At 48.9% G+C, this 27,337-nt stretch overlaps 1 protein-coding gene across 4 annotated transcripts; it reads right to left on the bottom strand.

Moving 5' to 3' along the window:
• Positions 1-6: 6 nt before the first annotated feature.
• On the bottom strand, positions 7-26,391 carry AKAP8L (A-kinase anchoring protein 8 like). Of its 4 annotated transcripts, none has more exons than XM_025864792.2 (14): positions 26,233-26,391; positions 21,385-21,459; positions 16,284-16,316; positions 15,704-15,944; positions 13,373-13,826; positions 13,174-13,270; positions 13,020-13,090; positions 12,594-12,657; positions 11,682-11,790; positions 10,091-10,232; positions 9,883-9,988; positions 9,518-9,648; positions 477-572; positions 7-400 (listed from the first exon to the last, which is right to left on the bottom strand). In XM_025864792.2, the coding sequence occupies exons 1-14, from the start codon at positions 26,243-26,245 to the stop codon at positions 80-82; spliced, it is 1,953 nt and encodes a 650-aa protein (XP_025720577.1). In that variant the 5' UTR covers positions 26,246-26,391; the 3' UTR covers positions 7-79. The 4 variants fall into 4 exon arrangements, with proteins under 4 accessions (XP_025720577.1, XP_073746276.1, XP_073746279.1 ...); XM_073890175.1 differs by lacking the exon at positions 26,233-26,391 and adding an exon at positions 24,202-24,244; XM_073890178.1 differs by lacking the exon at positions 26,233-26,391 and adding an exon at positions 22,695-22,772.
• Between the last annotated feature and the right edge of the window lie 946 nt (positions 26,392-27,337).

Raw genomic sequence — 27,337 nt, 5'->3', positions numbered from 1 at the left:
AATAAGTGGGATGGGAAGAGCTTTATTAGGCTCGGCTTCCAGATTTGGCCACGCGGGTCCTGCCCGCCCGGAGCCCGGGTTACGGTGCGCCCCCGCCACCCTCCTCGTCGTCGTCGGCCTCCACATCGAGGCCCGGAATACCGCGGATCTGGCGCTGAAGCGCCCCGCCCAGCAGGGGCACGGCCCCCTCCTCTTCCTCCTCCGGCGGCGGCGGCGGCGGCGGCGGCGGGGACGCGGCCCCGGGGGCCGGCTCCGGGGGCACTGGGGGCTGCGCCGGCGCGCCCTCTGCACCCTCCGCGCCCCCTGCCCCCTCGACCAGCGCCCCCTCGTCCAGGGCGCCGCCCTCGGCCTCCTCCTGTTCCTTCTCCTCCTCGGGGCTATCGGTGAACGGGTTCTCACCCTGTGGGGAAGGAGGCGAACACTGAAGGGAGGGAAGGACCCGCGGGGGCCGGGGGCCAGGGGCCTGCGCGCCTCACCTTCAGGTAGCGCTCCAGCTTCTTGCTGATGATTTTGTTGTTGAGGATGCTGCGGGCCACCATGAGCGAGGACTTCTTGGACTGCTCCATCATGAGCTGCAGGCAAGGCAGGGAGGGCTGGAGAAGCTGGTCTGGGCGCCAGAAAGCCCCCCTCCCCCGCCCCACTAGCTCTGCGGAGCCCTCCCAAACCCTCCTGCCCCGAGCTCAGCACAGCCAAGCACTCTAACCACGTGGTGAAAGTGTACAAGTGTACCTTGGGTGCAAGCGTAGGGCCACTCTACAAGCACGGAGCCAAGACCTGATCTGATCTTTGCTCGAATGCTCCATTCTTCCACACCATACGTACTGTATGTAATTGATTAAAGACATATGTCTTTACAGCTGTACAGCAGAAACCTAATGTGCTTACATAAAAACTACAGTGAACAAATTAGGAAACCTACTAAAAGCCAGAGGTGCAACATCTAACAAGAAGCCAGCTGCCCATATCCAAGGAACTCTTTAGGATCCACAGGGAGGATATAAGAGCAGGAATACAAATGTCAAACAGTACATTTAAGTGATGTACCTCCTTTTAACCCATAGAATTCCCAGGATGACGAATTATACCCCAAATGGCAAAAGTGAAGAGAGACCGTCCTACCCTGACAGTGACGGGGTCAACTGTTTACTTACTTTCTGGAAAGCAGTTTGATAAAATGTATCAAAAGTAAAAGTTTGTCTCAAAAATTTGTCTCAGTAATTCTTTACAAGACTCTAGCCTAAGTTTAAGACTTGGAAACATTCATGCACATAGTTGCAGTAGTGAAAAACTGGAAAGCACCTAAAACTTCTGTGAAGTAGTTAAATAAAACATTGAAAAGAGCACCATGCAGTCCTTAAGATAGGGCTCATCTCTGGGGCTAAATCGGTTAGACAACTGACTTCAGCTCAAGTCATGATCTCACATGGTCTGGTCCTAGGATCAAGCACTCAGGGGGAGTCTCCCTCTCTCTCTGCCCCTCCCCACCGCTTGTGTGCCCTCTCTCTCTCTCAAATAAATAAAATCTTATAAAAAAAAAAAATAGGGCTCATCTCCTCCTGTGTGCTGAGAAAAGGTGTGTGATGGACCAGGTTGTATAACATGCCAGAGCCTTTTTGTCCGGAAGGATTTACACCGAAATGCTAAGTGGTTTCCTCAACTGTGTAAGTACAGGCAAATCTCACTTTCATCATTATGAAGACAATGTACGTGTAAAGCCATAAGCTGAAAGCAGATGATAAAAGCCATTTTTGTTGGCATGGGGGAGCCTACCCCCAGGAATCCTGCTGCACCCCAGCCAACTCTTTTTTTTCTTTTTTAAAGATTTTATTTATTTATTTGACAGAGAGAGACCCAGCAAGAGCGCGAGTAGGAGAGGGAGAAGCAGGTTTCCCGCTGAGCAGGGAGCCCGACGCAGGGCTCGATCCCAGGACCCCGGGATCATGACTTGAGCCGAAGGCAGACGCTTAAGGACTGAGCCACCCAGGCGCCCCACCCCAGCCAACTCTTTACATCATCCTCTCACTTGCGTTTCTATTCCCTTTTCCTACCTTCACCTTTTTTTCTTTACTCATTTTCTCTACCATTTGGGGAAAATATGGATAGCCCTCATGCATGATCAAAATCAAACAAGTCAAAGATGCACAATTAGGATGCTAGGTCAGACCATTTCCTCTGCACCTCCTTACTTGCCAACACATGATCCTCCTCCCTGTAGGCACAGAGATGTACACACAACTCCCAAGGGAAGCCCACTTACATGGTTTCCAGATTTTTGCTACAAGAACCAAACACCACCAGAATAAACTTAAATACTTCCATGTTGGTGCTACCCAACAGGTTCCCCAAAGTGATGGTGCCTCAGTACTCTGCAAAAAAGTTGTATTAAGTTATAGTAAGTCGGCTTCCTCCACCTGTATTAAAGCAATGTACTTATCCTTTTGCTTCCTCAGCAGCATCAGATGTTACTACTGTTGGATACTTTTGTGGTTGAAGGAAAGAAAAAAGAAGGATGAGACCTCTTGTGGCATTTCCCGCCCACCAGTAAATGTGAGTGATCTAATACACACGTGGGGCCACGTGCCCAGCATTCTAGGAGGTCATCTGCTCCACGACCTCTGGGTTTCCTGGCTTGTTCAGGAAGGCTTTCTGTAACCTCAAGGTAAACAATCTTCTAAATTTTGCTCTTTTGTTTTTCATATTATTTCTGGAATTTAATATATGGTAGGAGGTTAGGGGTCCAGCTTTTTTCCCCAGAAATTAATGAGATAAACAATTGTTTCTCCATTAAATTGACATATGGGTCTATAATAATCCCTTCTCCACAAATCTGAAATCCAGAGGAAGAGTTTTCTCCTAAGCTCCATTGTGTATGTATGTATATACGTATGCATATATTTATAAGATTTTATTTACTTATTGGTCAGAGAGCGAGCACAAGCAGAGGGAGAAGCAGGCTCCCCGCTAAGCAAGGAGCCTGATGCGGGACTCGATCCCAGGACCTTGGGATCATGACCTGAGCCGAAGGCAACCACTTAACTGACTGAGCCACCCAGGCGTCCCTCCATTGTGTTTTTATACCATCTTTATTTATCCCACTTACATAAGTCATTGGAGGCATTATTGATGGCTCAACTACAAGTCATTTTCCCAGGTCCCACTGGGGATGTTAGTGATCATTACCATGTAGCTGTTTTGAAATTCAAAAACTAATTTGAAAACATCTGGCCCTAGAGTTTCAGATAAGGAACCTGTACTGACTTTGACAATTACTAAGTTCCAAAACATACTGGCATCTTTCATTAGACTCTATTCTGGTTCCACTGCTTTATTACTATGCCAATATCACTTTTTGTTTTTAATTGCAGTGGCTTTGAAAAAAGTCATATCTGCTAAACCAACTCCCTGAACTCAATTACCACCCTTTCTATAATTTTCTTGACTATTGGGGCGCCTGGGTGGCTCAGTTGGTTAAGCATCTGCCTTTGGCTCAGGTCATGATCCCAGGGTCCTGGGATCGAGCCCTATATCAGGCTCCCTGCTTAGCGGGAAGCCTGCTTCTCCCTCTCCCACTCCCCCTGCTTGTGTTCCCTCTCTCGCTGTGTCTCTCTCTGTCAAATAAATAAATATAAATTAAAAAAAAATTTTTTTTTCTTGGCTGTTGTTAGACTTAATTCTACAACATAAACTTTAAAGCAATTTCATCCAGTCCCCCTTGCCAGAATATGACTGGAATCCCATGAACTGTCCACATTAATTATGGGGCGATGTAGTGTTTGTTTTGTTTTGCTATTAAACCTCCTATGAAGAACACCATTATTCCTCTATTCATTGAATTCTTATTTCCTATCCTTGGCGTTTCTTCTTAAATCTATATTCTTAGTTATTTTATACACTTTGTGGTTACTGTGAGTAGATTTTTCCCCATTTTAACTGGGTATTACCAGAATGGAGAAAGGCCATTACTTTCTGGATATTATCTTGAATTCCATTCCTTTTATTACATTCTGTTAATTCAAAGACCATTTTCTTGGAATCATTCAGCTTTTCTAAGAATATAATCACAATTTGCATATACAGTTTTCATTTCCAGCATTTCATACTGATACTGTTGCTAATTTCTTCCTGAACCATCCTTGTAGTCCAGAGACAAACTTTACTTAATTATAGTGTAGTAAACACTTGAATCACTATCAGATTGGTAATTACTAATATTATACTTAACACTTTTATTCTTTAATAATAAACTAATCTACAGTTTCATTTTGGCATTATCCTTATCAGATTTTTGGAATTAGTTTTAAAAATCTTGATAAAAACACATCAGAGGATAGACTTCCAGCATGACAACTTGAGAAGCTATGTGAACCTACTCCCTAGTGAAACTGATGAAGACTATAGAACAACACAACCATTTAAAGTCAAAGGAAAAGGTCCTAAGGACATACAGCAAAGGAAGAAACACAGTAATGAAAAGCTACCAGGCCCAAGTTTTACCAAGGGACAGGCCTTAAAACAGTGAGCTCCCAAATCTCTTTCCAAAGGAACTTACTTTATTCATAAGTGTGTAAGGAAGTTCAAGACAGAGGGCTCTCTCAAAACAGTGGAGGGTGTGGGGAAAAGCAATTAAAAGGAGACCAGTAGATTTGATACTAATATAAGCTAAACCATCAGCTGTCCCCGTTACCAGAGAGAACCAACTAAAACAGCTAAGAAGAGCCTCCAGGGCTCAGGGCTCAGAACTCTCAATGACCTCAAAAATAATCGGTATAAAAGAGCCTGGATTTATTTAATTGGATCAGATTGGAGAGCAATTTAATGCCTCAGGAATTGCTGAAAACAACACAGCAATCAACCAACAATTTGTGTAGTTTATAATAGTTAAGTTTAGTCTGGGAAAGAAAAAAAGAGAACCCTGTCTGTCAGAAACCACTGTTATCCCAGGGTTGCTGTGTACTTGCCCATGGCTTCCTCCTCCAAGGCACCCTAGCAAAGGCTTCACATTGCGGGGATGAGAGAGGCTTCAAAAAATAATTTGACTAGACATAAATAAGTACAATAACTGAAACGAAAAATTCACTAGATGGGCTTAATGGTAGATTTGAACTGGCAGAAGAATTAGAGAATCTATAGATTGGTAGAGCTATGATCTGAAAAACAGAGAACAAAGAAGAAAAATATTCTCAGACAACCTTGGGACACCACTAGATGACCCGACACATGCATAATGGAAACACCGGAAGAAGAGGAACAAGAAGCAGAAAAAAATGCATGCAAACTTGATAAATCTGGTGAAAAACTTTAATCTAGACATCCAACAAGCTCAACAAACTCCAAGTAGAATAAATACAAAGAGATCCACAAAAAGAGTCATCATAATAAAAATGCTGAAAGCTGAAGACAAGGGAAAAATGTTGAAAGCAGCAAAAGAAAAATGAATTATCACTTAAAAGGGAATCCCAATAAGGTTAAAGATTGGCTTCTCATGAGAAACAAGGCCAGAAGGCAGCAAAATAACATATTTAAAATGTTCAAAGAAAAAAAGTGTCAACCGAGACTCCTATGCCCAGCAAAGCTACCTTTCAAAAATAAAGGTGAAATAAAGACATTCCACAATCAAGAACACCTGAAAGAGTCTGCTGCCATCAGACCTTGTAAGAAATACCAAAGGAAGTTCATCAGGCTGAAAGCAAGTGACTCCAGACAGTAATGCAAATCCACGTGAAAGACCAATAGAAATAATTATAAAAGAAAGTATAAACGTGTAATTCTTTGCTTGTCTTCTCAACTGACTGAAAAGAAGTTGTACAAAGCAATATATACACACACAGAGACACACAGACATACTTGTATTGTCTGGCCTATAACATATAGAAATATAACAAGTTTAACAATAATGGCACAAAGAAAGTGGGGGGACTAAAGCTGTTTTGAACTAATAAGGAAGTGACTACAGATGGTAACTTAAATCCACAGGTAAAACTCAAATGAAGAGAACCAAAAATGAGAAATAAGAAGGCTAATATAACAAAAACTAGAAATATGTAATTGCTCTCATTTCTTCTGTAAGCTTCCTTAAAAGACATAAAATTACATAAAGTAGTCATGATACTGTATTATACTATTGCCTTTGTGTTATTGGAATTATAACACATACAGACAAAATACTACGTACAACAGTAATAACACAACGACCTTCTATGTAGAGAGAGCTATATAGGAGTAACTCAATCCCACTGAAATTAAGTTATTATATCTGAAAAAGATTCTGAGAAGTTAATATGTATAAGGCCTAGAGAAATCACTCAGAAAATGATGCCCCCCAAAGAATGTAGCACACACAAAAAAATCATTAATGAAATTAAAATGTTAACTAAAAAATTAAAAAAACCAAAAGACAAAAAACCTGTAAAGGGGAATAGAACAAGAGATGTAAATCTGGTAATCTCAGTAGTAACATTAAATGTGAATGGATTAAGCAATCTAATCAAAAGATAGTCAAATTGGATTAAAAAAGGGATGGAATCAAAAGATCCAAATTTAAAAGAGCTAAAACTTATAAAACTCTTATGAGAAACACAAGGATAAATCTTTCTGACCCTGGATTTAACAATGGATTCTTGGCCATGACACCCCAAGCACAAGCCAACAAAATAAATACACTGGTGTTCATCAAAATGAAACTTTTGTGCTATAGACACATCAAGGTGAGAAATCAACCCACAAATTGGGAGAAAATGTTTGTAAGGTGTAGGTCTGATAAAGGATTTGTATCTAGAATATATAAAAAACTCTTTTTTAAAAGATTTTATTTATTTATTTGTTTGTTTATTTATTTATTTATTTATTATTTAAGAGAGAACAGGAGTGAGAGTGGGGGGAGAAGGGGAATAGAAAGAGGAAGAGAGAGAGAATCTCAAGCTGACTCGCACTAAGTGCGGAGCCCAAATGGGGGGGGGGTGGGGCTTGATCGCACGACCCTGAGATCATGACCTGAGCTGAAACCAGACCAGGAGTCGTACACTTAACCAAGTGAGCCAGCCAGGCGCCCCTAGAATATATAAAAAAACTCTTTAACTCAAGAAGACCATACAATTAATAAACAAACACAGGATCTGAATAGACATTCTCCAACTTCCAAGGACATAGACAAATGGCCAACAAACCCATTAAAAGATGCTCAACATCACTGTCATTAGGGAAATTCAAATAAGACATAGGGGCGCCTGGGTGGCTCAGTTGGTTAAGCGTCTGCCTTCAGCTCGGGTCGTGATCCCGGGGTCCTGGGATCAAGCCCCACATCGGGTTTCCCGCCAGGTGGGGAGTCTGCTTCTCTCTCTCCCTCTGCCCCTCCCCACCACTCATTCTCTCTCTCAAATAAGTAAGATCTTTAAAAAAAAAAAAAAAAAAAAAAAAAAACAGTGGATACCACTTCACACCCACTAGGAAGGTTAGAATCAGAAAGTCCTATAATCAGTGCTAGAGAGGTGTGGAGAAATCAGAACCCGCACACTACTGCTGATGGGAATATAAAACGGTGCAGCCACTCTGGAAAACATCCAGCTGTTCCTCAAGAAGTTAAACAGAGTTACTATTGGACTCAGACATTCCACTCTTAGATGTGTACCCAAAAGAAATAAAAATATATGCCCACACAAAAACTTGTACACAAATGTTCAAATGCTTGTAATAGCATAATTCATAATAGCCAAAAGGTGAAAACAATCTAAATGCCCAAATTAATGAATTGATAGACCAAATGTGGTATATCTATGCAAGAGAATATGATTAGGCCATACAAAGGAATGCTACCTGGATACACCCGGAAAACATTATGTTGACTGGAAGAAGCTGATCATAGAAGACCACATATTACATGACTCCATATATGTGAAATGCCCAGAATGAGCAAATATACAGAGACAGACAATAGGTTAGTGGTTGCTTAAGGCCAGGGAAACATGGCAGGAGGGTTAGGGAGTGATAGATAGCTAAAAGGCACATGGTAAATTTATCTTTTCTTTCTGAGGTGATAAAAATGTTCTAGAACTGATTGTGCTGATGGCTGCACAACTGTAATATACTAAAAACTATTGCACTGTACAGCTTAAATGGGTGAATTGTATGCTATATGAATTATATCTCAGTAAAGCTGTGACCAAAAATAATAATTAGAAGCTTTCCATTCATTCCTACAGTCTGGAATCTCTAAAAATACAGTATTTAAATTATACTCAAATCTCTATAAATCAACAACCTCTGGTGCTAATTTCTAAGTATCTTCCATCTTTCCTCACCCTTCTGTACCCCTTTATTAGCAGCTATGGCTTTTTCTTTTTTCAAACTTCTAAAATCAATTTGAGTTTATGTTTTACTGGCTATCACTCATTTCACCTAGATTTCCCACATTTTAATATCATGTACTGCAGTCTGCTCTCTTCCAACAGCCTTATCAGATCCCAGTTCCAGAACCTGGTGTTGGCAAGATCCCCACAGGATCTCCTCCACCACCTACCCCCATCCCACTGTTGAGAATCAGTGCATCAAGAAAGACCAGAGATGAATTTGATGGCCATGGGGAAAAGGTTGAGAAATACTATTTCCTATGCTCCCCCTGGCTGCCATCATCTGCACATAAATCCCTTCTGCCTCCTCCCGGGTGGTGGCAGTCAAGCCTCTCCAGGCCCAGACCTGGTCCTGGATCCCTCAAGCTCTCTCCCTACTGCACAGCAGTGCCCCCCCCCTCCTCCACCAACCCCACCCAGAGCAGACCTCTAACAGCCACCTTCAGCCCAGCAGGTCACCCCCTCAATCAAAAAACGCCTCCTCTGGCTTGTGTGCTAGCCACTGAGGATACAATGGAAAATAAGACTGAATTTGTTCACCTTCTTGCCAGACTCACCCCTTTCCCTGTACCATACCCCTACCCTGTTATCTTAGCAGCAGCTCTGTCTACCTAGTTACTCAAGCCAGAAGCCTGAGACATCCCAGACTCCTGTTCACTTCCTTACACAGTCCTTCTGTCCAGCCTTTCTCATCACTCCCAAAGTGGAGGCACTCCTGTATCTTGGTACTGCAGCAGTTCCTCGTGTGCCCCCCACTGCCCCCCTCCGTCTCCCTCCACACCAGTGCCACACCAACTCTAATCCTGTTAGTGCCAGACTTAAAAACTGCTGCCTATAGGAGTGAGCCCAGCCCCTCAGCCCAGCCATGAACCCCTCCTCTAGCAACACGCACACTGTACACTTCTTCTTGGGTTTCTGAACCTCTTCTGGCTTGTGGCCCCTATGCACACGGAGGTCCCCATATCCCATAGCCTTAAAGGTCCAGCTCTAATGGCAGAGTCCCCGTTCCCCTCCCCTCTCCCTGCAGCTGCACTGATTGCACTGCCAGAAAAGTCTACATCTGCCCGCCCCGCCACATCTCCTGCAGTTCCTCACGGGCAAGCAGAGGTTATAACCCCAGGACCTCCCTGCAAGTCAACCCACAGGACGGCAGAAGGGCACTGGTGGCCACTCACCCTGCGGTTGCGGTTGTGATCCATGGTCTTGAGGTGCTTCTGGATGATCCCAAACTGCATGGGAATGAAGAGGTCACAGGCTGCACAGTGGGCTGCCTCTACCTTCTTCACAAAATGCTCCATGGCAATTTCTGCAGGGGGGAGAAGGAGGGTCACCACCGGTTCCAGGTGCCTAAGACAGACCCAGCAGTTTAGGGAAAACACCAGACCAGCTCCTCACCTCGCCCTGCCATTTCCACGTGGGCCTGAGGCTGTTCTCACTGACCCTCCCTGGGGGAACAGAGGGGTGTCGTGACCCCACTCTGAGAACCAGAGGAGGGCAGGCTGAGTCTCTGCCTGGTTGGAGTGGGATGGAACCTCCTCACCTTGGGTTAGATCCTGGTCTCTGTAGATCTGCTGAATCAGACCATCAAGGTCCTCCACGGTTTTCCGGAGTTCCTCTGTCTTCTTGGTCTTATTGGTGACATACTCCTGCCAAAGATACCAAGGAGATACCAAGGTTTGTGCGGGCTGCTCTATGTTCCAAGGGGTCTGAGAAGCTAAGAGCATCCGTCCTGCTGCTCCAAGGCTCACCTGCAGAAAGTCGGCTGTCTGCTTGGGGAGCTTGGTGCCTACATATTTAAAGTGCTCCTTGTGGAACTTGCTATCGAGGTGGCTGGCCATCTCCTCCTCGTAGAAGGTCCGGTATTTGCAGAGAGAACACACAAACTGGATCCTGCCACAGGAAAGAAACGAGGGGCTGAGGCCTCAACGGTCCCAAGGAGCAGTGCTGCCGCCTCACCCAACCCAGCTGCGAACCCTGAAACAGGCCTTGCTCACGGGCCTCTGAAGTGTGGTCCCAGCAGGGGGACAGGCTGGGACCAGTGGGGTCGGGAGTAGAAAGGGACAGAAAGTCTGCAGGCTGCAATTACTGCAACGTGGGGGGGGCAGGGGAGGAGCTCTTCCTTCCCAGACAGGAGGCTGAAACCCGAGGCAGCAGCTGCTGCAACAGGCAAGGAGTCGCTGGAAGGCTGCCGGTGGGCCTCTCTACCAAGGCTGGGCACGAGCGTGTGCACTTGGCCCAGCTGGGGACCGGAAGGAAGGATGCCCTGGCGTGAGCCAGGTGGCCCTGAGGTGCAGAGTGGAGTACGCAGTCCCGAGGCAGGGCCCGAAAAGGTGCTGCATCTTCCTTCTGGGTCTGGGGGACTGAAAGGCCCAGCCCATCCTCTGCTCAGAATGCTTGGGGGTGGTGTCGGGAGGGATGGGAGGCAAGCAGGCCTGGGCTCCTGCTGCCTCATCTTCCTCTTCCAAGAAGAGACCAGTCTGAGCTGGAAGGAGGGCGCCCGCCTGGCCTGCCAGAGGGCAGCCTGGAGTCACCTGAGCGAGGTGCTCTGTCTGGGCCTGGTGTCCACAGCAGAAGCCCGGGGTCTGGGGCCTGGGCTGGAGCAGGCCGCCGTGGCAAGGGGCGGAGGAGGCCAGCCGCCACCGAGGCCTCGGGGCGGGTCCCTACCTCTGCCGGACGTCCTTATCTGGGCCACGGGGTCAGCTTTGTCTGGAGAGCCCAGGGGCCGGGCGCCGGCGAGGCTGAGGAAGGTCCAGCAAGAGCAAGAGTCTGAGGCGGAGGAGGAGGCAAGCGCCAGTGCGGGAGCCCTGAGGGCAGACAGACCCGACCAAGGGGCGTGAAGGCCTCAGCCGCAGACAGGCCCGGCCTGACAGGGCCGGCGGGCAGGGCAGAGGGCAGGCCCGAGGCTGCCACAGCCCACAGGTGCTGCCATCTCTCCTGGGCGCGGCGGCGGCCTCTTGGCAGCTAGCTGGGGTGGCACAGGCGCCTTGGACCTCGAGTCTCTGATGAGCTGGCCCCCTCCCGCAGGGGCATCAGGCCCCCAGTGCACCTCGGGGCTCGTGCGCCGAGTGACCTAGCGCTGGAGCTTCTGGGCAACGGTGCCGAGCAGTGTCAGGTCTCAGGTCAAAGATGCTAGCGGTCGCCAGGCGGCCGCAGTGGGGCAGGGAACGAGTCAGGCCTTGGGAGCTGGGCCTGGCGGGAAGCAGGGTCCATGCACGGCCGAGCAGGTGGCAGCTCCCGAGGGAGGCCAGAGGGCGGCGAGGCGGCAGAGCTATGGCCCTGCTCTCCAGGCGGCAGCCCCAGAGCGAGGCAGAGGCAAAGGAGTGGAGGGAAGCCGGTTACCTTTCCACCATGCGGTCTCGCTGCCGCTTTTTCTGCTTGTCCTGGCTCTTCTTGCCTGCCTGCAACTTGCGCTTGATCTGGCCACTATCATCCTGGGTGCTCAGGGCCCCTGTAGAAACAGAGGAGTACAGTCACCGGCTTGGTTCCACCAGATCAGGGCAGGCCCTGGGGCCTCCAGCTGGATCACCCGCCTTCTACTGCAGACAGTCCATTCTGAGAACAGCCGTTCGAACAAGGACTCCGGCCATGAGCAGGGCTGGGCACCCTGGGCTGGGCAGGGAACCATTTTGGGCCTAGGTCCTGAAGAGGGGAGGACACAGGCTGACCCCACTGCTCTCCAGAACACCCATACTCTGCAGAGGGCCACGGGGAGGCTGGAAGGCAAACAGAAGCTGTCTCGGTGGGGACACTGGCACAAGTTCAGAGGGGCCAGGTAGCGGGATGCAGGGAGGCCATGACTGAGGCCTAAGTGCAGCCCCCAGAGGTAAAGACCCGAAAGCTCACAGGGCTCAGCCCACCCCCCCCGACGGCGCACCGCGGCAACAGTGGGCTGAGGCTGGATTTACTGTTAGGTACCTGCTGGCGCTCATCACTCAGGTAGGGGGACACGGGCTCCCAACAAGGGCTGGAGAGGCGCTAAGGGAGAGGACACGCAAACCAGAGCCGTAAAAACTGCACCGAGGGTCCCAGCTCAGATACCAGCCACTGAGGACTTGGAACTGTGCACTACTGAAGGACCGAGGGCAGGGAGTATGCCTGTGGTTCCCCCCAACTCTTTTGCTTGCTGCCCCCACCGGAAGGTAAAACAAATGCCGGCCACATTTCTGTCACAACCCTGCCCTCAGCTGGATCCCTCCAACTGTGAGGGCCTGGAAGAGTCTCCCTGGCGTCCGGGCCCCTCAGAAGACTCACCCTTCTCCACATCCTCTTTGCTTTCTTCTTTGCCTTCTTCTTTTCCCTCTTCGTCTTCTCCTTCCTAGGACACCATTTCAAAAACCCCACATTAAAGCGTGTACGGTTGTTTATAATGGCTCTGAGTGACAAGGCCCTGCTAAGTGCCAGGCACTAAGCCAAAAGCCTCACAACCCCGCAGCAGCCCTTGCACAGGGGGGCTCATTCCACCGTTTCCTGATAAAGAAGCCCGGCCTCTGGCTGGCTGGCCTGCTTACAGCCTGTGCTCTCTCCACCAGACCTCCACCTCCCTTGTGCTGTTCACACGTGCAGGACCAGGATGGCCCGTGGCCCCCATGAAGAGCCCTGCTCTGAGGCACAGGGGCTCAGCCAGCCTGCTCCTCACAGGCCCCACCTGCTGACAATGCACAGAGCCCAGCCACTTACTGCTCTGGAGCCCTTCTCCACAGCCTCGGTGCCTTCAGTGCCCTCTGCGGCCTCCCCCTCAGTGCCCTCATCTGAAAAGTATGAAGAGACAAACTCAGCCCAGGAGCCCCACAAGGTGGGGGGGCAGGGAGCAGCAGGCCAGTGCCCAGCTCACCATTGTCTGAATCACTGTTGTCTGAGCAGTCCGTCCGGGTGGCTTTGCTGTCTGGCTCATCGGGACTGCCACACTGCTTTCTCTTCTTCTTCTTGGTCTGGGTTGGAAAGAGGGAGCTGGGTCAGGGCAGGTGGCTCCATGCTCCTCGCTCCTCACTCCACCCAGTCAGGGGCCAGGAGGGATGGCCGCCTCCACTCACCCGGAAGTCGGCCGTGGTCCAGGTCTTCCAGGTCCGCCTCATCTGCTTCATGCCATTGCCAAACCCGAAGCCAAAGCGGGAGCCACCTGGGAAGGCGCCCCCGCCACGCATGCCCTGGAACATGCTGTACTCGGGGATGATGTTCTGAGAGAAGAGGGAGGGCAGCCGGGAGGCACCAGGCATGCACTGGCCCCGGGCCCCCATGGGGTCTTCCCACATGCGCCCATAGCCCGAGGCCATCGGCCGGCCACTCCTGGAGTCCCGGGCCCAGCCCTGAGCCCGTGGGCCAAAGGTGTCGCCGCCACGCATGCGGAACTGGTCGCGGTAGGCATCGTATTGGCCCTCGTAGGCCATTTCCATCTCGGGGTCAAGTTCGCCATAGTCGTAGCCTGACCGGTATAGGTCGCGCTCGCTCAGAATGGCCCTCGAGTCACAGGCCTCATAGGAATCATATCTGCAGAAGCAGGTGGCAAGCATCAGGGATGCCCTCAGGTCCCATTGCCCTTGGGTGGAGTCTACTGTTCCTGCCTTTCCCCAAAGCTCCCTGTCCTGGGGACAGGAAGTCCTACTCTAGCACCTACGCCACCCTGTCAGAGAGGCTCAATGTTCAGGAATGCCAATAAAAAGGCCTCTCAGGAGCCTCTGCACCAGCTAGGGGACCCAAAGAAAAACTGACAACGGGATGGAGTAGGTCTCAGATGGGGCAGAGACACCCCGCAGCCCTCAGCCCTGTGGAAGCATGTACATATTTGTGGTAGCCACAATGCCCAAGGCTACTCCTAGGGGGCAGAACCAAGCACCCCAGCGTCCTGTGGGATGCGGGCAGTCAGGCACACGAATGCTTGTCCAAAAGGACCGATGATGCCCATGAGAAACACTGTGCTGGTCTCATCCCTTTTGGCTGAGGGAACTTTCCAATCCTCCAAAGGCCCTCACCATCCAAAAGGAGAAGGGAGACAAAGTGGAGAGTGTTTCCCGGGAAAGTCACTGTGATTCTGCCGAGGGACTAGAAAAAGAGCTCTATCACATCAACCTTGTGGGATCGAACCCTCCACAGCAACTGGGAAGGCAGGCCAAACCTCCCTCCTGGGAGAAAGAGAGTGCCACAGAAAGCTCTTCTAACAGTGGGTGCAGCCCACATACCTCAGTCCTTAACCCCACACATCTCACAGGCACAGAGGCCCCTCCGGCAAACCTGGACAGCCAAGAAGTGCCAGCAGCTGTGGCAGAAGCAGCCAGCACTACCCGGTTGTCAGCCCTCCCTCACCCCTGCTCCCCAGTTCTAGGCTGTAGCAAGAAAGTCCACAGGCAGCTGGCACCAGCAGCGACAGGATCCACACAGCCACTGAGCCAAAAGCCAAGCCCCTTCTGCCTTAAGCAGCCTCAGCTGCAAGCACAGTGGCTGCCAAGCACGAGGGCATGGGGTATGTCTGGGGATCCCCCCACCACCACCCATTTTGCTTGCTACAGAGCCAATGCGTGCAAGTCTCTTTGGCAGCCTCTACCCCCAGTGGCCCTGGGGCCTCACCCGAACCCACCAGTGCCTGGCTCGACCCCTCCTTACTCTCTGCTCTCCTCCCAACTGTCAGCTGGAGCCATTAGGATGCTCCACGCCAACATGTGCCCTCCTCACTGAAGCCTCTCACTGGGGTACAAGGACCTCTGAGCCAGCACCAGTTTAGAAAGTGAGAGACAAACACAGCATGATGCTGCGGAAGAGGGCACATCTAGGAGGAAGGCCCAGTTCCGCCACCTACTCCTGGGTGCCTTCAGGCAAGGAGTGTGACCTCTTGTGCTTCAAGAATGAGGACGACAACAGTTCCTCACAAAGGCACTTTTGAGGCTCAACAGGCACACCTTTGTCAGGCTCAGAAGAGTGGCCTGGAAGTATCCACATCTGCTCTGTCTCTTATGTGGGGACAGCCCAGCTCTCTGTGGTCAGCCCCAAAGGCTCACCGCCCTGCTTCCTGCCCAGCCCAATCTGTCCTGCCCTGACACCGTGTGGGATACAAGGTCTCGTGAGAACTCCAAGTGGCTGTCTCCAGTTGGAGGGGCCACTTCACACTCCGGTCCTGAGTGAAGCTGGCCCAGTTGGGGCTCGCTCCTCCCCCTACAAGCTAGGGGAGAGACTGGCCACCAGGCAATTGCAAAGGGCAGGGAGGGGGCCCAGGCCGGAGAAGGGAAGCGCAGCAGACCCTGAGCAGTCTCTGGGAGCCCCAGCAGTAAAGCAAGGAGACAGGAAGGCAACACAGGAGGCAGGTCAGAGAGGGAGGTGCCGGCAGGCAGCAGGCGCCCCGACAGAGCCACAGCCCTGGGCGGACACCTACTCACCTTTCTCCGCCTGAGCCATACACGCCTCCTTGTATCATGTCTGTCTCCAAGTGTGGCACCAGATCTAAGCGCTGGTTAATTCTGGACAAAACGGAGTCGGCACCGGCGCTACCCGCAGCACTGGGGTTTGCATTTGTGTCCGAGTTGGGCATTTCCCAGGAGTCTGAAGCGGCCGTACCGTACCCGTAGCTGGCGGGGTTATCCTGGCCGTAGCCGTAGCCGTAGCCGTAGTTCTCGTAGCCTGCAAGGAGGAAGACAGAGACGGACAGACAGAGGTGGCAGGGGCAGGGAGAGGACAGGCAGACAGAGACGGACAGACAGAGATGGCAGGGGCAGGGAGAGGACAGGCAGACAGAGACGGACAGACAGAGAGACAAGGACATCTTCTGTCACAGAGACAAGCTGGGGACCCTAGCCCCCCGAGGCTGGGTGGGTCCCAGCCCAGGACCTCCTGTGAAAGACTAGCTGGCCCCGGGGCCCCCAAAGGCACCTTCCGGTACAGTGGGCAAGCCGGGCAGTGGCAGAAACACACAACCGGTTCAATCCCAGGGGAGAGGAGAGCAATCACGGGAATACTTGCCTCTGTTTGTCCCAGAGTTCCACGTTCCATAGCCTACAAAAAGGAAAAGCGCAATTATATCTACAGTTGACCATAATACAACAAGAGCTGAATTCAGGCACAAAGACGATGATTCCCAGAATCTGACTGGTGACAGAAGAATGAACCTCCCCTGAGCAGCCTTGAGCTTAAGAGCACTCCATAAACAAGCCAGGTCACCCTGTGCCCTGGTGTCTGAACTTCCGTGGCGCTGACCGTCTGCTACTTCCGAGGCCTCCCCTTGCCAACACCGCCAGCTGAGGCATCTGGCTCTCATACTCCTCCCTTGAGGAGCCAGAATTAGATTACCCCCACTTCCTGCTAAGCACCAGTCAGAGGAAGAGGAGAATGGTTTCTGGTGCCTCCCACAGACTGCGCTGTACAAGAAGTTCAGCACAGAGCCCACATCCACCATGAAAATCAGGTCACTCAAATCACCCCAAAAAAGCCATAGAGAACAGAGAAGTGGACTATCCTGGTCCCCCAAGTATATGCCTTAACAGGGAGGGCCACCAAGCCCTTGAATCTCGAGTGTGCTATGCTGAAACACATTAGCAGAGGTAAGGACAAGACAATTCCCAGCTTGAGAAATGCTAGTGAGAGAATAATCTGGATTATAAACTAAATATGCTCTGGATTTTATCACAGCACACGAGAAAAATTCATCCCTTCAGAAACATAAAGCCAGTGAGAACTGACGAAGTGCAAAGCCAAGTGGGAATTCCAAGTCAAGCAAACATGGTTCCTGCCCAGGGGAGTCCACCAGAACTTTTCCCGGTGTCTCTGGTGAGACTCCAGAGTTGTCTCCTACACCCTATTATCTCTGCCCTGCAGACAGACAAGACATGCTCATCCCAGGGCAGGGACCAAAGCTCTCAGATGGCAGCGTGAGGAATGACAGAGTCCAGTCACAGGAGAGCAAGAGTGTATAAACTTGAAAAGAGGGACAGGGGCAGGCTGAGGTAGGTCCTACAGTTGGGTTCCTCCTTAATCCAGGGCATAAACAGAACAGGGAGGTGTCAGAAACCAGGAAAGAACCCCAGATGACTGTTAGGTTTAATGCACCTTGGGCTCCAGAGAGCTCACAAAGCAAAAATCCTCCTGGTTGGGGAAGTCAAAGCAGAGGCTTCTCATTCATTCCTTTATGTAACAACTATCATCATGAGCACACAGAGCAGTGGCTGGCAGTGCTGGGCAGCCCAGAGCACTGTCTGTTAAAAGAGACTCTTCTTCTTCTTTTTTATTTTTAATATTTTATTTATCTGACAGAGACACCGCAAGAGAGGGAACACAAGCGGGGGGGCGGGAGAGGGAGAAGCAGGCTTCCGGCTGAGCAGGGAGCCCGATGCGGGGCCCGATCCCAGGGCCCTGGGCTCATGACCTGAGCCAAAGGCAGACGCTTAACGACTGAGCCACCCTGGTGCCTCTAAAGGAGACACTTCTAACTAGAAAGCAGCAAGGGACAGCCGGCAGCAGGAAATCACGTAAGAGATGAGTGGCAAAGGAGGAGTTCTGACAAGCAAGAAGAGGCTGCCAGAGGCAACCAAGGAATAATACACACTTAGCCCCAGCAACTAACAAGAGCCTGGTCACGTGGGTGTTTGCTCCAGGAACAGTGGATACTAGCTATTCAAAAGGAGACAGGACTGGGAAGCAAAGGCAGACCCACTGGGACTCTGCTTATGAGGCCTGTGTATGGTCCTCCAGGGCTTTAGCTGCTGAAAACCTGCCAGAACAGAGCAAGGAAGTACAAGGAAAGGAAGCAGGAATGGACGCTAAACCGTAAACACAAGGACAGACAAGTGGACAGGTAGGTGATGGCCCTGTGACAGACAGGACTCAGAAAGCACTCTCTATGTGCTAGTTGGTAAGCCCAGAGCAACTCAGACTCTCTGAAGGAGGCTTCTCAGCCAGGTCCCTTCGAAGGGGAAACCTTTTATCTATATTATGAGGCCTAGGGAGTCCCCAAGACCTGCCCCTTCCAAAAGAACGTCAGAGCTCACTTCCACCTCCAGAGGATGAGACCAGTGTTGACATAGGAAATTTTAGGGACATAATTTTTTTAAAAGATTTTATTTATTTGTTTGACAGAGAGAGAGAGAGAGAGAGAGAGAACAAGGAAGGGTAGTGCGAGAGGTAGAAGCAGCCTCCCTGCTGAGCAGGAAGCCCGATGCAGGGCTTGATCCCAGGACCCTGGGATCATGACCTGAGCCAAAGTCAGACACTTAACCAACTAAGCCACCCAGGCACCCTGAGATGTAATTTTTTTAAGCAAAAGAAAAACAAGCAGAAGAAAAGTAGATGGTCAGTAAGCAACACTTATAGAACAAAAATATAAAACAATGTAAATGTTCAACTTCAAGGAAGTTACCGCCTACCTTCTCAGTGACATACCTCATAGAGGCATCAAAAAAGAAGCCATTAAACCTTATGTAGTACAAGGAAATGCTTCTAACAGTAAGCAAATCAAGCAGGATACACAATTCTATCCCCCTATAAATTATTCAACTACTTAGAACAGGAATGCTGATGAAAGTATTAAAATGGTGGGATCGCAGTTGACTATTTTCCAAAATTTTATCTATTTATTTATTTATTTTAAAGATTTTATTTATTTGACAGAGAGAGACACAGCGAGAGAGGGAACACAAGCAGGGGGAGTGGAGAAGGGAGAAGCAGGCTTCCCACAGAGCAGGGAGCCCGATGTGGGGCTCGATCCCAGGACCCTGGGATTATGACCTGAGCCTAAGACAGACGCTTAACGACTGAACCACCCAGGCGCCCCCAAAATGTAATTTAAATATTGTTATATTGCTCTTGCAATTTAAGCCAGAAGAAAATATAAAACCGTTTTTATTCTTTCACACGATTGCCTACATAAAAAAACCTATATGAATTACAAAAATAAGTGAGCTTAGCAAGGTTTATCACAAGGTCGATATATAAAAATCAACCCAATTTCTACAAATTAGCAATGAACAACTGGAAACTAAAGTTCTTAAAAATACCATTTACCTTGGCACTAAAAATATGAAATACTTAGGTATAGATATAACAAACTATGTGCAGGATCTGTGTTTTGAAAACTACAAAACACTAATGAAAGAAATCAAAGATCTAAATAAATCGAATGACATTGTATTCATGGATTGGCACACTTAATGTCATTAGCATGTTAATTCTCCCAAAGGAATCTATAGATTCAAGGCCATTGGACTCAAAATCTCAGCAGGAATTCTTACAGAAATTGACAAACTGATTCTAAAATTTATATGCAAAAAGAAAAGAACTAAAATATCCAAGTCAATTCTGGAAAAAGAATAAAACTGGAGGATTTGAATGAACTGATTTCATGATTCATTATGTAGTAATCAAGACGGACTGGTACTGGAGGAAATTCAGATACACAGATGACCAGAACAGAATTAGAGTCCAGAAACCAACCCACACATATAGGTTCAATTGATTTTCAACGAAGTTAAAAAAGAATCTTGACCTATACTGTGTACCTTGTAGAAATACTAACTAAAAATAGATCACAGAACAGATGGAAAACACAAAACTAGGAAGCACCTAAAAGAAAACTCGGAAGACAATCTTGGTGAGCTTGGGTTAGGCAAAAATTTTTTTCCTTCTTTCTTTTTTCATAAAGATTTTATTTATTTGTTTACCTGAGAGAGAGAGAGAGTGAGCAAGCAAGCACACACAAGCAGGGGGAGCAGCAAAGGGAGAGGGAGAAGCAGGCTCTCCGCCGAGCAGGGGGTCCAACATGGGGGCTCAATCCCAGGACCCTGGGATCTTGCCAGGAGCCGAAGGCAGATGCTTAACCTACTGAGCCACCCAGGCACCCCTAGGCAAAAATTTCTTAGATGCGACCCCCAAAACACCATATATTAAAGAGAAGACTGATAAATAGGACTTCAGTGGCAGTATCGTAGCCAATGAGGTTTATCTGAGGCCCAATTATTGCTGATTGAAAGACACTACTGACAAGAGAATAGACAGGCCACAGACTGGGAGAAAAGATTTGCAAACGGTGCATCTGCTAAAATGCTCGTACCGAGACTATGTAAATCAGAGGGAAAAGAATTCAAAAAAGCTGTGCAATCTGGGACTACTGTTTGATTAACAGGGGTAAGGCAGATAGGGCAAGATAGGGAAGCCATACACACCACGTTTCTCCTCATTTAGGAAACACCTGATACCTCCTTACTCAATTTCGAAACATTTTAAGTCTCCTTCTCCCCCTGGGACTAGCTGCTAATACTTCAGGGAGTTTATGTCCATTTATTCAGTGACTTTTGAGTCAGTGTCACAATGTAGGCTCAGTCTCTCCCCAGATCCTAGTAGTACAACAAGCTACCGACCTCAGCAAGCAAAGCATTATCTTTATTAATTCCAAAGAGGGCTCCTTCTCACAGACATCTATGGTCACAGACCACAGGAAGTCCAGCATTTATTGGCAGTTAGGGGTTGCCAGAGCATACCAAGAGAACATCCATGGATTCTGTCGAGTGGCTATTTCTGAATTAGAGATTTAGTGTGTCTGATCATGACTGAGAAATTGATTGGACATTTTCCTTCAACCCTGTGTGAGGAGCCCGCTGGCTTGAGATGGTCTGACTGTCTCTAAAACCCCTGCTAGATTCAGACAGGCAGCTTCTCTTTCATACAGGTCCCACACACTACCCTGAAGCTAAACTGATGGCTAGGTTTCTGATCAGACCGATCCTTTGGACTCTGATTGCCTACTCTCCTTCCCAGGCCCTCTAGGGGATTTTGTGAAGCCAGACCTTTTGTCACAGACGATATGCACTTCTAACAACATGTTACAGGGTCAAAGGAACCAATGATTTACAGCTCCAAGAACTCCAGCTTACTCCGTAAGCAGACATCTTTCCCATTACTGCCTCCAAGGGAAGCACTAGCTATTCTAACAGCCCACCACACTGTTTGACACAAGACTGCATTTGGACAAGCAAGACAGTGAGAGCACAATCAAAGGCAACTGAGAAGACACGAGGTTGCTCTGCGACTAGAAGGCAGAGCCCTCACCCTCTGGTTCCCAGGGGCCCACACTTACCATAATCACAGGTGGGCTGAGCGCTTGTGTCTGAGTATGTCGACTGCAAAGTGGTTTCAGATCCCTGGACAAAGCCTAAATATATGCACAGTGTGGTTAATTTCCCAAAACAAGCCAAATGGAGATAACCTAAGACTACCCTTCAGTGTAGACTGGCTGGCAGGCCACCCCGCCCCCCCGGCCCCACAGTGGAAAGCCTCCAAAAACTCTAGATTCTCAACACTTTAATTATACCTCCAGAACATATTAGCTAATGAAGACAGGCTCTATTTAACTTGCTACACCAGAAGAACTGGATAAAAATGTTCAAACATTTTAAACCAGTATTCAGTTTCGATAAATGAGTGCCCAAATTATTCAGTTAAATGAGGAAAATACTTATATCAAACGACCAAAAGGTGAGCTGCCTCCAATTCAAACAAGGATGAGAGCTGGTTCTGAACAATGTTAAGGCAAATATTACCCCATTCCCTTCCCCCAGATCTGAAACTGAAACTGCTCTGTATTTTTTAGTTTTCCCATTAAAAAATGTGTATAAAATGCAATTACTAGGGGTAAGCATGTTTTTACTGAACAGTGTTATGTAGAGTATGCATATTATTTCCTACTTTCTCAACTCTTTTTCTTTCTTTTTTTTTTTTTTTTTAAGATTTTATTTATATGCCAGAGTGTGTGTGTACAAGCAGGGGGAGCAGCAGAGGGAGAGGGAGAAGCAGGCTCCCCGCTGAGCAAGGAGCCTGACTCGGGGCTCCATCCCAGGACCCGAGGATCATGACCTGAGCCAAAGGCAGACACTCAACCGACTACTGAGCCACCCAGGTGTCCCTCAAACTATTTCTTGACTTAAGATGAATTAGTACTAAATAAGGGAAACTTGAACCTCTATCAGAAACTATTGCTCTTAAATGATGAATCCTGACACTATCTTTAAAATTACATTTACAAACATTATTTTTAAAAGATTTACCCTTAGCACTGAAACTATGATGGCTGCCATAAGAGGCAATATTTGCCTATTCTCATCAGAGCCAATTCATGACCTAAAAATTAAAGCTAGTGCCTTTAATAGCCCCCCCCGCTTTTTTTCTTTTTTACAACGAAAGCATACACCGAGTGCCTCCCCTGGGGTAGGCTGTTACATGTTGACAGTCTCTCTAGCTCATCTTTTAGGACCATAGCAACAAAGATGACCACAACAGAAGCCAACATTGAACAAGTGTTTCCCCCACAGGGTGCTAAGATCCTTATCTGCATTATTTTATTTCATCCTCATCACAGCCAACAAAGGGGACAGGGCCAAGATCCCTTACCCTGCAGTGCCCAAGTCCAAAAAGGTCTGAAAACCAAGTGTTCTCCTCATATGTGGTGCCAACAGTCATTGTGGGACAAAACTGACCTGTGAGGACAATTACAATTTTTCTTTACCCAACCTAGTATAGAAAAAATGCATTTATTTACAGGGTGCTGCCCCAGACCCTAGTGGGGGTGTTGTGGAATGTCCTTCTCTCAAGCTAGAATTCCAAAATATACCCAGCTCCAAGGGTTTCAAGTAAAGATCAGTGGACCCACACTTTATCTCTACTTCCCAGAGAAGGGAATTGAGACTTGGTGCTGGGGAAGGAGAAAGGCAAAAGTATCCACGTTAACTTTTTTTACCTTTCCTAATTAAGGAGGGTAAGTTACAGTGGATTCCCTCCAGGGACCGAGGACCTTTCCAAGATGCCTACATCCTAAACAATGTCCACAAGAAACACTGAAAGCATGTTTTGGACGCTTCACTTGTGGTGAAGCCCCACAGTGTAAAAATTAATACCCTACACCTACCTTCTCCACTGTTTGCCTAACTAGCTTCCGGAAACCTGTCTGTTCAGCAATACAGCCACCAGCAAAATGGTTCCAGACTTCAGGTAACATGGTTTAAACATACTGCAGCTGCACCTGGAACCACCACACCCTGACAGGAATACTAACTGGAACATAGTATGAAAGCTGCAGAGCAAAGAATCTATGTCTATTCAAGGGAGAGGGGTCCTCCTTCTTCCCTGGGAAAAAGGAAACATAATCCATCAAACCTTCAGAGGTCAATGGCAACCTCTGCTCTAGTTCTGTCCTCCCCATGTTAACATCTTGTCGCACAGTACTGTCTCCAGAGCGGGATCTTCTTTAGCAAGTTATGCTTCAGTTATGAATAAATTCTTATCTGGCTTGTAAATCCTTCTCTTCTTGGTTTGATTTACCACCCTGAACAGCTCTGGGTGAAAAAATAAAGTAAGTATTTGGCCTGAGAAAGCTAAGGGTCAGACCATGGATTTATGATAATTACGCACCAATATCCCTCCCTCCCTCTTGGTTAGACTGTGACATCTTTTTCACTCAAAAATACACAAAGCTGGGGCGCCTGGGTGGCTCAATCGTTAAGCGTCTGCCTTCGGCCTGGGTCATGATCCCAGGGTCCTGGGATCGAGCCCCGCATCGGGCTCCCTGCTCCGCGGGAAGCCTGCTTCTCCCTCTCCCTGCTGCCTGTGTTCCCTCTCTCGCTGTCTCTCTTTGTCAAATAAATAAATAAATAACAAATAAACAAATAAATAAACGACTGAGCCACCCAGGCGCCCTGAAATCAATTTTCTTATAAAAGGTTTGGTAGTGTTTGAAGGCCCGATTTTGGATTTTTCTGTCTTATTTTTCCATTGCTCCCATCCTTCCCCTCAGTGCCAGAGAGGGGAAGTACACATAAAGTAACTAAGTTCGCAAATACACATAAAGTAACTAGGTTCAAAAGCTGGACAAGTTATCAAAAAGATAAATTATTTTAATCACCTCCTATGCTTGAAAAGAATGGTAACATTTGCTTCAAGGCCTCCAGAAATCCTCCTTAAAGGCAAAGAAATTGTTTGAAATGTGACTGAAAATGTTTTTTTTTACTTTAGTGGTCTGCTTCTTAAAAGGGAAAGACTCACATTATAAAGCTGCTATGGTTTTTAGTTGATCAAGATCAAGGAAAAAGTAATCATTATCTCATTACCTTGGTTCCCTCAGTGAGCCAAGAATTAAAGCCTACAAGATCTGGAGTTGAAATTCAGACCTGGCCATTAGTGACCTAACTCTAGTCTCCTTGTCTATAAATCTAAATGCTCCACTATTAAGCTACTTCACAGCACCCAACCATTCATCTTCTGTTTTTTTCAGCAGTCTTGTCTCTGAAAACCAACAAACTGTCTTCCAGTTCTTGGTAAGACTTGGTGAAAAGGATTACATCTCAATTCCAGAGATGGCAGCAACAACCCTACTGACTTTTCTCCTGAACCAGGAAAGCCACACAAAGCCTGGGGCAAGGTTGTCCAACCTTGCAATTACTGATATTCCCGGCTGGATAATTTATTGTGGTGGGGGCCGTCCTGTGCATTATAGGATGTTTAGCAGCATTCCTGGCCTCTATCCGCTGAATGATGGTAACAACTCCACTCCCGGATGTGACAACCAGAAACATTGCAAACAATGCCAAATGTACTGGGGGATGGGGGCAGAAGGGCAGAATCACCCCGGTTGTGAACCACTGGGCTAAGGGATGGTTGCTTGAAAAGCTGGGGTTCTTGCGACGCTCCTCACCAGGGGGCCAGAGGAGGGACGCCTGGCACTACTTCTTTGCTGAGGCTAACATAAAACAGCCTACGGAACAGCACCGGAGGATCCAGTATCATTGTCAGGCCCGAACATTCCAAGCAGAATGCAGGTTACTCAGCAACCATACTTGCTCAAGCCTAATACCCCCGTCAAAGGGGAGGCCTGGTCTATGGCTCCCGGCTGAGAAGCTTCATGTGTTACTGCCAAGGCAAACCCAGGCGGCCCTTCAGATTCCTCCAGGGATAATTCACAACCGTCCAAGCATATCCAAGCATAGCCCAGGGCCGCCTCTCCGATCTCATCATCCACCCTTCCCTCTTCGCTCAAATCCCACTGGCCTCGCTAGCTGATCGTCTAACAAGCCAGGCGGTTTCTGCTCCTGGGTCTTTATGCCAACGGCACCCCGGGCCAGATGTCCTTAACTCCCTCACTCCATTCAGGTCTCTGCTCAAATGTCACCTCTTTACGTTGATCCCAACCACCCCTACCCCGCCCCCGCAAACGAGCCAGCCCCTCGGCGTACTGAGCGCGGAGTATATGCTACATTCATTGGTTTTCCCGTTACGTTCCGCCCATAAGCTGCTTGAGGATTTCCTGTCAATTTCCCAGGGCCTGTTCGGCACCTGACGCGATGACTCTGACAGATGGTGAATGAATTAATGGAAAAGCCGGTCATTGCTCTCAAGGCCCAGGCTCAGCCCCAGCCCCTTGGGCCCAAGGTTCCCTCGCTCATCGCCCTGGGGCCTGGCGCCTCTCCCAGCCTGGGGCAGGCAAAGGGGCTGGGGGGTGGGTAGCTGCGGCATTTTGCAGGGAAACGGCGCGGGGTAGGCTGCGGCAATGGCGACGGCAGCCCAGCCCGCTGCCCGATCTGAAGGGTTAAGGCCTGAGGAAGGGCGACCTGAGGTCCCTAGGTCCGAGGAGACCGGACCTAGGCCGGAGGTCAGGGGCTCAGAGAACGCGGACGCTCAAGCCGGGGCCCTCGGACACAGGCGGCAAAGGCCAAGATCTCGGGCGGCCGGGAGGCGGGACGCGAGGCCCGGAGCACAAAGAACTGAGGCGCCAAGGCGTGAGCGGGGCGAACCTGAGGCGACGGACCCGCGGCGCCATTTTGTGACCGCAGAGAGGGCAGCGTCCAGGCCCCTGGGGAGGTGCGGGCGAGCACGGTGCGGCTCTGGCACGTCCCTGTCCCTCCCCACCCGAAGCCCGACCCCAACCCTGCGGGCCCACCTGTATAGCTCATGGCAGCAGCGAACACTGCACCCGAGGACTCAGGCAGCTGTCCCACACGTCCGACGCCGGGATAGCGGCGACAATCCCCTGGGTCCCTTCTAAGACGACCGAACCCCACCTCCCGGCCCCATTGGCTCGCGTCGGACTCTGGGTTTACTCCTATTGGATGACAGCGCTGTCTATCCCACCCTCACGTTAGAGACTGACGGGGCTGCCAGTCTCGTGAGAGCCCCGCCCTCCGTTATCCCAAGCCCGCGATGATTGGCTGAGAGAAGAGGGCCGGGAGACGGAATCTTGCAGAATTCGAAGGGGCGGAACTGTGTACTACGGGAAGACCTGAGGCCCAAGCGCGGCTGGGCTGGGAGAGCGCCGGTGCCCTGGAGGACCGCCAGAGGGAGCCGGAACTACCGCCCAGGGCACTGTTCCAGTCCCGGCCCTGCTACTGAGGTGCTGTACAAACCTAGATTGTTAACTTCTCTGGCCTTCAGCTCCAAAAACGAGCACGGTGTGGCCATGCTGGAACGAAAATTACAACTAAGCGCCAAACAAGATGCTCGGCACACGTTCAGACATAGGAGATAACGTATGTAAAGAAATCAGTCCAGTGCCGGGTGCGCTAAATGTTACCTTTTGTTGTTAATCGTTACATAATGATAACGGATAAATTTATACAGCATGTTTATATGGTATATGTAATAAATATATTCGGATTATCATCTCAAATGCTCCCGTCGTACCTGCAAGGTCCTTTTTAAAGAATTTCCCATTTAAAAAATAAAACAGACTTGGAATTCATGACTTGCCCTGGGTCCTTGGCACTTAAGTGTTAAAGCTTGAACTTCAGGACTTTAGAGATCTTGTAATAGCGCAGCCTGGCGCCAGCCCTGTCTCCTCTGCATCCTCATTGGATATGTGGAATCCACTTTCGGAGACTAAGAGATGACTTGACAATTGCAGACACTGAAAATGGTATTTACATCTGTTTGTGAAAACTCATCAAACTGAGTACAATTATGGCTTGTACATGGTTTTTCTGTTGTTTTAAAGTATGAGCAATGATGCTGACTTGATATTAAGGAATTGTCAATCTCTTTAGGTGTAA

This window comes from Callorhinus ursinus, unplaced genomic scaffold (genome assembly GCF_003265705.2).
Source record: "Callorhinus ursinus isolate GAN/ISIS: 27379988/994484 unplaced genomic scaffold, GSC_fseal_2.0 scaffold131, whole genome shotgun sequence".
In the NCBI taxonomy this organism is placed as follows: Eukaryota; Metazoa; Chordata; class Mammalia; order Carnivora; family Otariidae; genus Callorhinus; species Callorhinus ursinus.
The sequence above is the reverse complement of the archived record's forward strand: the minus strand, read 5'-3'. Positions and strand labels throughout refer to the sequence as shown.

Excerpts from the sequence above, each read along its gene's own strand:
- AKAP8L (XM_073890175.1), bottom strand. The coding sequence starts at position 24,229 with ATGTTACCATTCTTTTCAAGCATAGGAG. Across the intron at positions 13,091-13,173 it reads CAACAGTGATTCAGACAATG|ATGAGGGCACTGAGGGGGAG; the intron begins GTGAGCTGGGCA and ends CATACTTTTCAG. Across the intron at positions 573-9,517 it reads ATCACAACCGCAACCGCAGG|CTCATGATGGAGCAGTCCAA; the intron begins GTGAGTGGCCAC and ends CCTTGCCTGCAG.